This window comes from Oncorhynchus mykiss, chromosome 21, assembly GCF_057628025.1.
Source record: "Oncorhynchus mykiss isolate SJ-2025 chromosome 21, ASM5762802v1, whole genome shotgun sequence".
Classification (NCBI taxonomy): domain Eukaryota; kingdom Metazoa; phylum Chordata; class Actinopteri; order Salmoniformes; family Salmonidae; genus Oncorhynchus; species Oncorhynchus mykiss.
This window is the reverse complement of record NC_143042.1, coordinates 37073091-37086569: the sequence shown is the minus strand read 5'-3', so window position 1 is coordinate 37086569 and position 13479 is coordinate 37073091. Positions and strand designations below refer to the sequence as shown.

General features: G+C 43.5%; 1 protein-coding gene across 6 annotated transcripts in view; it reads left to right on the top strand.

Annotated features, from left to right (window-relative positions):
* svep1 (sushi, von Willebrand factor type A, EGF and pentraxin domain containing 1) overlaps positions 1-13479 on the top strand; it is a 132941-nt gene that overhangs the window by 111043 nt on the left and 8419 nt on the right. For 4 of the 6 annotated variants that reach the window (XM_090214557.1, XM_036957867.2, XM_090214559.1 and 1 more), the window contains 8 exons: positions 69-300; positions 564-719; positions 1612-1675; positions 1846-2019; positions 2205-2381; positions 3154-3339; positions 7038-7208; positions 7861-7956. In XM_090214557.1, coding sequence (XP_090070683.1) covers positions 69-300; positions 564-719; positions 1612-1675; positions 1846-2019; positions 2205-2381; positions 3154-3339; positions 7038-7208; positions 7861-7956 — 1256 coding nt within the window. The remainder of the gene's footprint in view (positions 1-68; positions 301-563; positions 720-1611; positions 1676-1845; positions 2020-2204; positions 2382-3153; positions 3340-7037; positions 7209-7860; positions 7957-13479) is intronic. The other 2 variants (XM_090214558.1, XM_036957868.2) reach the window with 1 other exon arrangement.

Sequence of the window (13479 nt, the reverse complement as noted above, 5' to 3'; positions counted from 1 at the left end):
AATCTTTGTGTTAGATAAGTACCACTATTCAAGTAGATTTAATATCCCTCTCACCCCCTTCTCTCTAGGTGTGATGAGGGGTATGAGCTGTCCAGCCAGTCTGACTCTCTGAGCTGTCAGTCTGAGGGCACCTGGTCTAAACAAAGCATCAGGTGCCGCCCCGTTCCGTGCCCGCTCCCTGCCAACCTCCCCACCCACGTCATGGTCACGGGGGAGGACCTCACCCCGGTTGGGGGGGTAGTCACCCTCTCCTGCCCAACGGGGTTCATCCTGCAGGGACCAGACCTGGCAGAGTGCCAAGTGAGACTGCTACTGTGTCAACAAAAAAATTGTGGTGACATTTTTTTTTTTTCATCAATTGCATTGATGTTTTGGTCCAAAAGGCCATCATCAGAACACTGAAAAATAACAGACAGAACCTAGTCAGAACTTGACCTCTGGTCGATTTTATCACCTTTTATTTTGACTACTGGGTTATTCACATCCTTCATTTCATGTGATTTAGCTAAAAGTTTACTGAATATGAATTAATTTCATGACTCTTTCTTTATGTTGTACTGTAGCTAGGTGGTAGCTGGTCTCCAGGCCTGTCCTCTGTCTCCTGTGGTCTGGTAGTTTGTGAAAAACCTCCTCTTCTTCCACATGGCATCACTGAGGGGGACAGTTACAGCTACGGAGACATTGTCTTGTACACCTGCCTGCCTGGGTTTGAGATGAAGGTAATGTCTGACACAATATTATACCATCACGATATTATATTATTGCACTATTATTACAATATTATAGAGTATTATTACAAAACAGAGAATATTTTGCTTCAATTTGGGATAAAATGATTGTATGATTAAAATACGAGCCATGATGCGACAGGAAATAGGCCTATTGGAGTTTTTAAATCCTCTGGCGTTGAGGGTGGAATTACATTGAATCAAAGTTATAATAATATGAATTATGATTATATTTTGAGAGAGAATAGAGTGCAATGCATCATGGTAGATTTGAGATTGCTATAGTGAAAAATCAAATAAATGTCACTATCACTCTTACTTTGGGTGAAACCTGAGAGACTGCCAAACACATTATGTGCATTACCAAGGCACATTTTGTGACGTGGTGAGGTTGGACCCAGGTGCAGAGAAGAGACCAGACGAGGAATCAGTGGTTAAGGAGAAACATAATACTTTACTGAGAAACGACAACGGAGGAATCGCAGTAACACTGGGAAAACAACAGACACTATGTCTTGAAAACTCACTCAGGCGACAAGCGCACATGGCACACAATTCAAAGCTTCAGCAAAGGACAACAGCAAACACACCTCTTTTAACAGCGAAATCATAATGAGTAAATAGGACACGCCTGAGTGTCGTTAATGTCCCTGGGACGTCTCTGCCGTCCTCTGGTGACAGGTGGAACCATGAAACATGACCTATTACTGGAAATCACATGACATGATTTCCCCAAAACTATTAATGAAAGTGAATGCTGAGTCATAATGGAAGCAGAGAGAGCTTTGTGAGTCTGTGTTAGCAGATAGATTCACAATTCCCAGTGTGTCTATTTTTGTGTAGATACACAGTGTCTGTAATACAGCTACTCACTCTATTACAGGGAGACTCTGTACAGACCTGTCAAGGAGACAGAACATGGAGTGGGGCTCAGCCTACGTGCGTCAGTAAGTGTGTGTGTGTGCACGCACGTGTATGTGAGTTTTGATATAGAATGGAATTGTTCCTTCGTGTCAATTTACATACAGTATGAACGTGCGTGATTGAATACGTTTAAATGCACCAATTTAGCAGAAATGATTACTGTTTTCCACATCCAAATGTTCTGTGTCCTCAGCTGTATCATGTGGCCCACCCCCCTCTGTGGAGAATGCAGAGGTACAGACATCGGACGAAGCGTACCAGGGCAACGTCAGCTACGTGTGCAACCCTGGCTTACATCTGGTTGGCCCACAGAACCTCACCTGTCTGGCCAATGGAACATGGAGCCTGCCTGCACCAACATGTAAAGGTGTGGATGGCGCGTTATTCCAGGTTTATCATATTGTCCTCTGAGGCATTTAAGACGGGCAACTTGTAATCTACTCGAGCATTTGAAATAGACAATGGAAAAGAATCATAATACATTTTCTCTAAATATCTCTCCCTTTCTCTCTTTCCCTCCCTCTACCTTTCTTTCTCTCTCTCTCCTCTCAGTTGGGCAGGGTTGTGACATCCCCAAGGAGCTGTTGAATGGCAGGGTGCAGGAAGAGAACCTGACCACCGGGCGTGCTGTTGCGTTTCAGTGTGATAAAGGCTACGCCCTAAAAGGGGATACTCTGGTGGTGTGTATGGGAGACGGGACATGGAGCTCCACCTTCCCCTTCTGTCAACGTAAGACTTTGAGACAAACCAACATCACTACAACATCACAACTAACACGAATGTGTTACAGGAGTTTTTATGGGACAGGTCACATGGTCAGGGATACCTCCTGGCCCTATTCATAGACAAAATAAAGGAGCCAATCCATGCTGCTGTTTTTATTATATTAATTTATCTCAGGGTCTGTTCTTTCTATTTGTTTACAATCTGGAACAGAGTAAATAGGCATTTTAACATCATAGATTTAGCCGGTGGTAACTTGTGGAATAGACACTGGCTGGAAAGCGGTTTTAACCAATCAGCATTCAGGATTAGACATACCCCGTTGTATAATTGTTTCCCAATTTACACGCTGACTGTTTGAAACCAACCAGAGATACCGGTTGTGTTTCTACACCTCACATTCTTCAGTTTACACAGACCACAGAGGGAGGGGAGGGCCGGCACAGTCGATTGGGATACTTTGCAACATCATCACTCTTTCACATGCTGTTTCAAAACTGACTTTGTCAGTAGCTAACGACCTGAAAATAATATAATTAAGAGCACTGAGCACACAGCTTGCATAGTCTCACAAACATTTACACACCTTGTTATGACATTTCTACGTAGCACCTGGGCTTATGCCGAACCTGTCTGTAATCCGCCATTATACTCTATGCATAAGCATGAGTTGTCTCCAACTGGTATTCTTCTCACAAACATTTTACCCACATAGACACTTGTCAAACCTGTCTATAGTGTATTCCAATACTACTATACTCTGGGTCTCCCCATGCAGCCAAGCCGTGTCCCCCTCCCCCGGGATGGAAGGTGAGCGGTGGGGGTGTGAACACCTCTAAACAGCTGTTCTACGTGGGCCAGTCGTTACCGCCCGCCTGTCCCATGGGTCACCAGGCCAAGGGCACCGCCACCATCACCTGTAGGACAGACCAGACATGGACCCCAGTCAGCACTGTCTGTGAGAGTGAGTAGATACACTTTAAACTACTGTTCTTTAATCCGGGTTCTGGTCCTGGATATCCACTTGGGGAGCATGGTTTTGTTCCAGCCCAGTACTAACATACCCGATTAGGTCGTTATTGTAAAAGAGAATGTGTTCTCAATTACCTTAATTGACATGGTTAGATAAAGATAATGGTAAACCATTTAAACGAATCAGCTTTGTTAGTGCAGGGCTTGAATGAAAGCCTTAACACCAAAACCTACCACATCATGACAACATAGTGCACTACTCCGAGAGTGTCTGGTCAGCAATGTAAGATGTGACTGGTAGGTCGACTACACCAACCCCTCATATATTAGTCTTTTATTATCACGTCCCAACCGGGATATTGACATTGGAACGAGACGAGGATTTCAAGATAAGGTACCACTCTAGGTCAACATAGAGGGATTGAATCTTAATTTCTCTTTCATTCTCTCACCATCCCTTCCCCTGGTACACTTTAAGGTTATTGGTTTATCAAAAAGAAGAACAGCCATAAAAACAGTACAGCCATCAAGTGTGTTCTCTAGTCTGTGTCCCAAATGGCACCCTGTTCCCTACTACTTTTGACCCGAGCCCTATGGGCCCTTGTTTTAACAGTAGTGCACTATGAAGTGAATTTCAGACGCAGCCTAGGTGGAACATTCATGTTCCAGAAGGTAGCTCTGACAGATTAGATATGAGTTACTGAGATGAAGACTGTTGAGTATGAGTCATCATATTGATTTTGTTGCATTTTGCATCATCATGATGATGTGGCCGGTAATACTTTAAAAGTCCAATATCTTGAAAACTTGACTGCTGACATGCTAAACTTTTTGGGACTGTATCAAGTGGACTAATGCGGAAGAAAATACAAAAATATTGTTTTTCAGTGGTTTCCCTTTAACCGGGTGGGAGCCCACTCCAATATACTGTTTTCCTTATTTAACCAGGTACAGTTGAAGTCAGAAGTTTACATACACCTTAGCCAAATACATTTAAACTCAGTTTTTCACAATTCCTGACATTTAATCCTAGTAAAAATTCCCTGTCTTAGGTCAGTTAGGGAGAATTATTTATTTTAGCTTTTAGTTCTTTCATCACATTCCCAGTGGGTCAGAAGTTTACATACACTCAATTAGAATTTGGTAGCATTTCCTTTAAATTGTTTATCTTAGGTCAAAAGTTTCGGATAGCTTCCCACAATAAGTTGGGTGAATTTTGGCCCATTCCTCCTGACAGAGCTGGTGTAACTCAGTCAGGTTTGTAGGCCTCCTTACTCACACACCCTTTTTCAGTTCTGCCCACACATTTTCTATAGGATTGAGGTCAGGGCTTTGTGATGGCCACTCCAATACCTTGACTTTGTTGTCCTTAAGCCATTTTGCCACAACTTTGGAAGTGTGCTTGGGGTCATTGTCCATTTACAAGACCCATTTTGCGACCAAGCTTTAACTTCCTGACTGATGTCTTGAGATGTTGCTTCAATATATCCACATAATTGTCCTTCCACATGATGCCATCTATTTTGTGAAGTACACCAGTCCCTCCTGCAGCAAAGCCCCCCCACAACATGATGCTGCCACCCCGTGCATCACGGTTGGTGTTCTTCAGCTTGCAATCCTCCCCTTTTTCCCTCCAAACATAACGATGGCCAAACAATTCTATTTTTGTTTCATCAGACCAGAGAACATTTCTACAAAAAGTACGATATTTGTCTCCATGTGCAGTTGCAAACCGTAGTCTGGCTTTTTTATGTCGGTTTTAGAGCAGTGGCTTCTTCCTTGCTGAGAGGCCTTTCAGGTTATGTCGATATAGGACTTGTTTTACTGTGGATATAGATACTTTTGTATCTGTTTCCTCCAGCACCTTCACAAGGTCCTTTGCTGTTGTTCTGGGAATGATTTGCACTTTTCGCACCAAAGTACATTCATCTCTAGGAGACAGAACGCGCCTCCTTGCTGACCGGTATGCGTGGTCCCATGGTGTTTATACTTGTATACTATTGTTTGTACAGATGAACATGGTACCTTCAGGCGTTTGGAAATTGCTCCCAAGGATGAACCAGAATTTTTTTCTGAGGTCTTGGCTGATTTATTTTTGATTTTCTCATGATGTCAAGCAAAGAGGCACTGAGTTTGAAGGTAGGCCTTGAAATACATCCACAAGTACACGTCCAATTGACTCAAATTATATCAATTAGCCTATCAGAAGCTTCTAAAGCCATGCCCTAATTTCCTGGAATTTTTCAAGCTGTTTAAAGGCACAGTCAACTTATTGTATGTAAACTTCTGACCCACTGGAATTGTGATACAGTGAATTATAAGTGAAATAATCTGTCTGTAAACAATTGTTGTAAAAATGACTTGTCATGCACAAAGTAGATGTCCTAACCGACTTGCCAAAACTATTGTTTGTTAACAAGAAATTTACACCTAAGTGTATGTAGACTTCCGACTTCAACTGTAAGTCATTGAGAACACGTTCTCTTTTACAATAATGACCTGAAAAGAGATCCAGTTCTTTCTTCGACTCCTATTATCACTCCACGTTCCCAGCAGACAATAAGACAGTCAGATGTCAATAGAAGCACATTGTATTCTCACACGAGTGGTTATGAAACGTACATGCCTTGACCCATAAACATAACATGTTAAAACCACACAGGCAGGTTTTTAGCAGTTTTAGCTGCTTACGTAATGAATCCCATGTCGTTCTGAACCCACTACACAGTGGTTAGAAAAGTGTAAACTAGCAAAGATGATGGAAACATGATTCACAGGGGGAAATCGCTGACACTGTTGCTGTGTTCGCTTCCAAGCTTGTGTTTCTCCAATGAAGGGTGGGGATCGGTATGTACTTGTACAAAGAGGCATCTGTGCAGTGGCTTAGGTGATATACTGGTCTCTCTCTGGGATAATTTGGGTCATGATCCTGAATCAAGCCCACTGTTTTTTCCAAAACTCTTTTTACTATCCAGAAGTGAATCGATTCATAACATAGCAGTTTGAGAAATCCATCAAAAACTATTCATCGACATAAAAGATCACACATTCGTTGTCCTATGCTGTCCGCATGACCTTCCTGCTGGGCATTGAGCATGGAGCCATACTATTTTCTGTTGTACTTTTCCCATCACCTCCTCTCCTTTGTCTCTGTGGGGGCAGCGTGTTAGGCTGGCTGAATGGGTTAGACATTAAGTAGATCAGCTGCTTTCATAGCATGTTTGTAACTCCTTAAGGGCTTCTAGCTGCTATGGTTTCCATTGTGTTTTAATTCTCTCTAACTTTTCACGTTTGTTGGTGATACTGTTGGTTTACAGTACAATGCTGTTTGGTATGATGTGGCGTGTGGATGTCGATGTATTTGCATGTCTGCCTGGCTCTTGCTTTTTGAGGACTCCCCTGTCGGCTCCAACACTAACCGATTCTCATTCGTTTGTTTTCAGGGTTTTCTTACAAGGAACGCAGACTGTAGAGTCACAAACACATCTTTGCATGGCATTCATACTCTCCCTTCAACGTGATCTTTATAGCCAGGTGGTTCTATCGAAGGGAAAATATAAAGCAATGTTGGTCCATTATTTCAAGCAGAGTGGCCCAAATGAGTTTAAAGGCATGTGATAACATGTACATAACATGTGGCCCAAATGAGTTGTAAGTAACCAGAGGGGCTGTCCGTCCGTTTCGGCACAGGGGTCTCCTGCGGCCCCCCTCGCCACGTGGCCCACGGGGTGGTGCGGGGGGCGGTGTTCCAGTTCGGGGATGTGGCGATGTACTCGTGTTTCGGAGGGTACGCCATGGAGGGCCACAGCAGGAGTGTGTGTCTGGAGAACGGGACCTGGACCCCCCCTCCCGCCTGCAGAGGTAGAGCGACTGCACCCTTACCGCTGCGTCCTAAAAGGAGGGCATCCTCTACTCCTGACAGCTTGCGTGCCCTCCCCTCCGCTTCTCCAGTCACTTGTACTGAGCACATTCACCACTCCACTCACTTTACTTTGACATACTAGATAGCAGGGTTGTCCAGTGATGCCTGTGTCTAAGGCACCATCAGTTATGAATTGAACCGTTTCTATAAAGGAATGCTGTCTTTATGAATGCTATCTTTATCCCAGTGCATGAAGTCGGCATGGTCAAGGCCCCATCACAGCATGGCTACCAGTAATATGTTCTCGTTTCTATTAAACAAGATTAGCTATTTTAACTGAATGCTTTCTCTACGGTCTATACCGGGGGTGGGCAACTCCAGTCCTCCAGGGCGTGATTGGTGTCACACTTTTTCTCCATCCCTAGCAAACACAGCTGATTTAATCAAATTGCATTCTAAACGGAGCTCATGATTAGGTGATTATTGGAGTCAGGTGTGTTAGCTGGAGCTGGGGCAAAACTGTGACACCAATCAGGCCTTCGAGGACTGGAGTTGCCCACCCCTGATCTACACACTTGTGAGATGGGGACTGTTTGGAGGATGTGTCAGTATTTTGGCTTTAATAAGGCGTGTGTGTCCTTTCCTCTCCAGCGGTGTGTTGGCTACAGTGCCTGAACGGAGGGGTGTGTCAGAAACCCAACACCTGTTCCTGTCCTGAGGGGTGGATGGGCAGACTGTGTGAGGAACGTAAGTATTATAAATCAATCTATCAATCAATCACATTTATTTTGGATGGATGGGCAGACTAGAAACAAAAACAGACAGTCTCCCTGTAATAGAGTGAGTTGCTGTATTACAGACACTGTGTATCTACACAAAAATAGACACACTGGGTATTGTGAATCTTTCAGACTTACTGTTGGAGGAATTGAATTCCTATATGTTCATTAACCAATTCAATTGTAACAAAGCAAAACACTTTGTCCATTTATAAGAATTTGTAAGGTTCTTATTTGCGTAAAATTGACAAGATCAGTCTCAAAATGAATCAGTAGCGTTTATCTCCGAGAGCTCTGGTCATAATACCATGTACATTGGTTTATATACCTCACATTTTGTCAGCGTTTAAATGTCCCTCCTCCTCTCCGACAAAGACAAAGGCTTCAAAAGACTAACACACATACATTACCCACTATATCGGGATTATCTCCCGAAGTCTCACCACAGTTTATTACCACTTAGCTGACAGTTCCAGTCCCTCCCAGATACGGAAAACCTGGAGGGGCTCTCGCTGTCTCATTTTATCTTCACAGAGTTATAGCCGGGTTGGTTCAAACATAGGTTAAGGAACCTCTTTGTTTTCGTTAGGCACACACATGCTTTCCTCTCTTCCCCCCTCCAACCTAGTTGGAGCTGTGTTTATTATGTTTAATTACTCCTTGTTGATGCTACATAACCTCTTTCTTATGAACTAACACTATTAATCAGATATAGTGAAACAGGGTAGAATTCAATTAGTTATAGTTCTAATTAAATGTGTACATTATTTAGTCATTATTCATAAAATTCATAACACTTACTCAGCACTCTGCTTCCATTATGACTCAGCATGCACTTCCATCAGTCGTTTTGGAGAAATAATGTCATGTGATTTCCAGTAATTGAAAATGTGCCTAGGAAATGCACATAATGTGTTTGGCAGTCTCTCAAAGTAAGAGTGATAGTCTCTTATTAGATTTCTCACTATAGCAATCTCAAATCTATCATGATGCACTGCACTCTATTCTCTAATCAATATTATTATAACTTTAATTCAATGCAATTCCACCCTCCTGCAAATGTGTTTTTCTGTTCAGCTTTTTGGTCTCTAGATGAAACAATATTCTCAACTCCTGAGCATTTTAAAAAACTTCCATAGGACTCCCATAGGACTCCCATAGGACTCCCATAGGACTTCCATAGGACTCCCATAGGACTCCCATAGGACTCCCATAGGACTTCCATAGGACTCCCATAGGACTCCCATAGGACTTCCATAGGACTCCCATGGAATAATGGCACTTGCTTTTGATTGTTTTATAATCATTGTTTTATAATCATAATTTTTCCCAAAATTGTAGGAAATTATTATATATTTTTTCTCTGTTCTGTAATATTGTAATGATACTGTAATAATATAATATTGTAATAATATAGTATTGTAATAATACTGTAATAATATAATATTGTAATAATACTGTAATAATATAATACTGTAATAATATAATATTGTAATATACTGTAATAATATTATATTGTAATATACTGTAATAATATTATATTGTAATATACTGTAATAATATAATATTGTAATATACTGTAATAATATAATATTGTAATAATAATATAATAATATAATATTGTAATAATACTGTAATACAATATTGTAATAATACATGAATAACATAATATTGTAATAATAGAGGGAGAGAGAAAGAACTAGAGTGAGAAAGTGTGCGAGAGAGAGGTAGCAAATTAAGAAAAAGAGATGAAAATTTAAAGAGAGAGAGAGAGAGAGAGAGAGAGAGAGAGAGAGAGAGAGAGAGAGAGAGGTATTTGGATCTTACTCCCTACTCTCATCACAACCAAAGAGTCTGCGTTAGAGAAAGTGGATCCACACTGCAGCCATGAGAAGGCCTACACTATTTCACTGACTCTGGGAAATTCACTCTCTTTGACTAGATTAACTTTACATAGTTAAAAGAGATTCCCAATCCCCATCTGTGTGAAATCTTTTCACGTCCTTTTTGTGCATTGTTTTCCCCGAGTGAGAGGGGTTGAGTCCGAAATGGCACTCTATTCACAGTATATAGAGCACTCCTTGATTGGGTTCTGATGAAAAGTGCCAAGTGTGTGCAAAGCTGTCATCAAGGCAACAGGTGGAAGAACTTTGAAGAATCTCAAATATAAAATATATTTTAATTTCTTTAACACTTTTTTGGTTACTACATGATTCCATATGTGTTATTTCCTAGTTTTGATGTCTTCACTATTATTCTACGATGTAGAAAATATTCAAAATAAAGAAAAACCCTTAAATGAGCAGGTGTGCCCAAACTTTTGACTGGTACTCTATATCCTAGATAGGTGCCCCACTAGCGGCAGGTAGCCTAGTGGTTAGAGCGTTGGACTTGTAACCGAAAGGTTGCAAGATCAAATCCCCGAGCTGACAAGATACAAATCTGTCGTTCTGCCCCTGAGGGCAGTTAACCCACTGTTCCTAGGCCATCATTGAAAATACTGACTTGCCTAGTTAAAGAAAGGTAAAAAATATATTTTTAAAAACTATCGCTATCTTTGGGTTGGCATTATGCCCATTATCTTAACATCTTCGTTTTCATATATAATTAGCTCGAGCACTTCATACCATTCTAATACGACAGTGAAAATACCTAATTACATTATCAACACCTTTTTTAACTTGTAATTTAAGGGACATATTTAAGGGACATATTCCCCGTACCACAGGGGCATTCTTATGTTAGCCCTTATCCTACTGTGTCGCACTGGTGGAATATTGGGCACCTCTGGGACGTTGGGCACCTCCGGGATGTTGGGTACATCTGGTATCCTCAGGTCCTCTGAGATGTTGGGCACCTCCGGGATGTTGGGTACATCTGGTGTCCTCGGGTCCTCTGGGACATTGGGCACCTCCGGGATGTTGGGTACATCTGGTATCCTCGGGTCCTTTCCTGGCACCTCTGGGACGTTGGGCACCTCCAGGATGTTGGGTACATCTGGTATCCTCGGGTCCTCTGAGACGTTGGGCAACTCCGGGATGTTGGGTACATCTGGTATCCTCGGGTCCTCTGGGACGTTGGGCACCTCCGGGATGTTGGGTACATCTGGTATCCTCGGGTCCTCTGGGACGTTGGGCACCTCCGGGATGTTGGGTACATCTGGTAACCTCGGGTCCTCTCCTGGCACCTCTGGGAGCCTCATGGCCTCTCCTTCCTCTTCCACAGCCTCCTGAAATTGTGGAGGCACGGTCGGCAGAGATAACTGCCCTGGTGGGGTCTTCCCCGTCTCCTCATTATGTGCCCTGCCCACACCATCCAGAGGATATTTCCAGTCTACCCATGTAGCCCTCCTGTGCCCTATGGTCTCCTGAACTGGGTGTATGTCCTTCCGGTTCCTTCCGTACTTTCAGCCCTTTACTTTCATATGACCTTGCGCTGATGTGCCCAATGCATGTGCCAAGACTCGTGGCATCCCTGGCATGAGGTGACAGGAGCACTCTGACAGCTTGGCCTTGTTTTATTACAGGCAGATTTTTTGCATGCTGGTCATAGAAATGTTTTGAGTTGTCCTTGCGTGCACGTTTGTGTGCCTGAACATCGCGAGGAGCTTGGGAGTGGGTCTAGACATGAAGCGCTGTACAGGACTGCTGTCGAAGCCCTCTGTGGGAGTATTTTTCCACGCCAAAATGGCTTGCCACACATCTGTGCCTTCCTGCATAGCCTTTGTGATGAGAGTCTATTTTCACTGCTGACTCCGCTTTACCATTACTCTGACTGTGGTAGGGTGAGGAGGTCACATGATGGAACTCCCAGGCTTTTGCAAACAAAGCAAAGTCTTGACTCGTAAACTGGGGCCCATTATCCGTAACTACACCACTGTCAGGTATGCCATATCTGCTAAACTGCTGCTTAAAATAGTTCATGATGCAACCAGCTGTTGTGTCAATCACTTTCTCCACCTCTCAAAAATATGAATAGTAGTCCAGTACAATCACAAAAGGAACGTTCTTGACTGTGAATAGATCCATTCCCACTTTAGACCAAGGAAGTGTTTGGTACGTCATGTGGGTGCAGCGTTTCCTTTTGCTGCTTAGGTAGATTAGCATTACATATGCTGCACACAACCACAAAATGTTTCATTTCTTGGGTCATGTTGGGCCAGAATACTGAGTGTCTGGCTTTCCTGGCACTGGCATTGACCGCTGAATGTGTCCCGCACGGATACAAGAGAGAATCATTGGGAGTAGAGTTTCTGGTAATACCACCCTGTCGCGTTTGTAGACGACCTCTTCCTGCATTGTGAGTTCGTCTCTGTATGTCCAGTAGTTCCTCAACAGGATGGGCGTACTCTTTCTTGTGTCCGGCCAGCCTCTTCGGCTAAAAGACTGAAGCATTCGAGAAGTCTTCTCCTCTGCTGAATGAGCTTTGATAGCATCCCGTGTCCACGGGGAGATGTTTTGATCAGTAGCATGGTTCACATCTTCAACCTCAGCCTGTAGAGCATAAACAGTCTCATTGGTCCAAGCAGACTAAGCTAAGGACCCTGGGACTAAACAACTCCCTCTGCAACTGGATCCTGGACATCCTGACGGACTGCCCCCCAGGTGGTAAGGGTAGGCAACAACACATCTGCCACGCTGATCCTCAACACGGGGGCCCCTCAGGGGTGCGTACTCAGTCCCCTCCTGTACTCCCTGTTCACTCATGACTGCATAGCCAGGCACGACTCCAACACCATCATTAAGTTTACTGATGACAGGGTGATCAGGCCTAACAGTAGTAGGCCTGATCACCGACAACAATGAGACAGCCTGAGCGTGTGGTGCAAGGACAAGAACCTCAACGTGATCAAAACAAAGGAGATGATTGTGGACTACAGGAAAAGGAGGACCGAGAACGCCCCCATTCTCATAGACGGGGCTGTAGTGGAGCAGGTTGAGAGCTTCAAGTTCCTTGGCGTCCACATCACCAACAAACTAACATGGTCCAAACACACCAAAACAGTTGTGAAGAGGGCACGACAAAACCTATACCCCCTCAGGAGACTGAAAATATTTGGCATGGGTCCTCAGATCCTCAAAAGGTTTTACAGCTGCACCATCGAGAGCATCCTGACGGGCTGCATCACTGCCTGGTATGGCAACTGCTCAGCCTCCGACTGCAAGGCACTACAGAGGGATGTGTATACGGCCTAGTACATCACCGGGGCCAAGCTTCCTGTCATCCAGGATCTCTATACCAGGCGGTGTCAGAGGAAGGTCCTTAAAATAGTCAAAGATTACAGCCACCCTAGTCATAGGCTGTTCTCTGCTACCGTATGGCAAGCGGTACCGGAGCGCCAAGTCTAGGTCCAAGAGACTTCTAAAAAACTTCTTCCCCCAAGCCATAAGAATCCTGAACAGCTAATCAAATGGCTATCCAGACTATTTGCATTGCCCCCCCCCACCCCCCCCACCTTTTACGCTGCTGCAACTCTTTATTCTCTTTATTT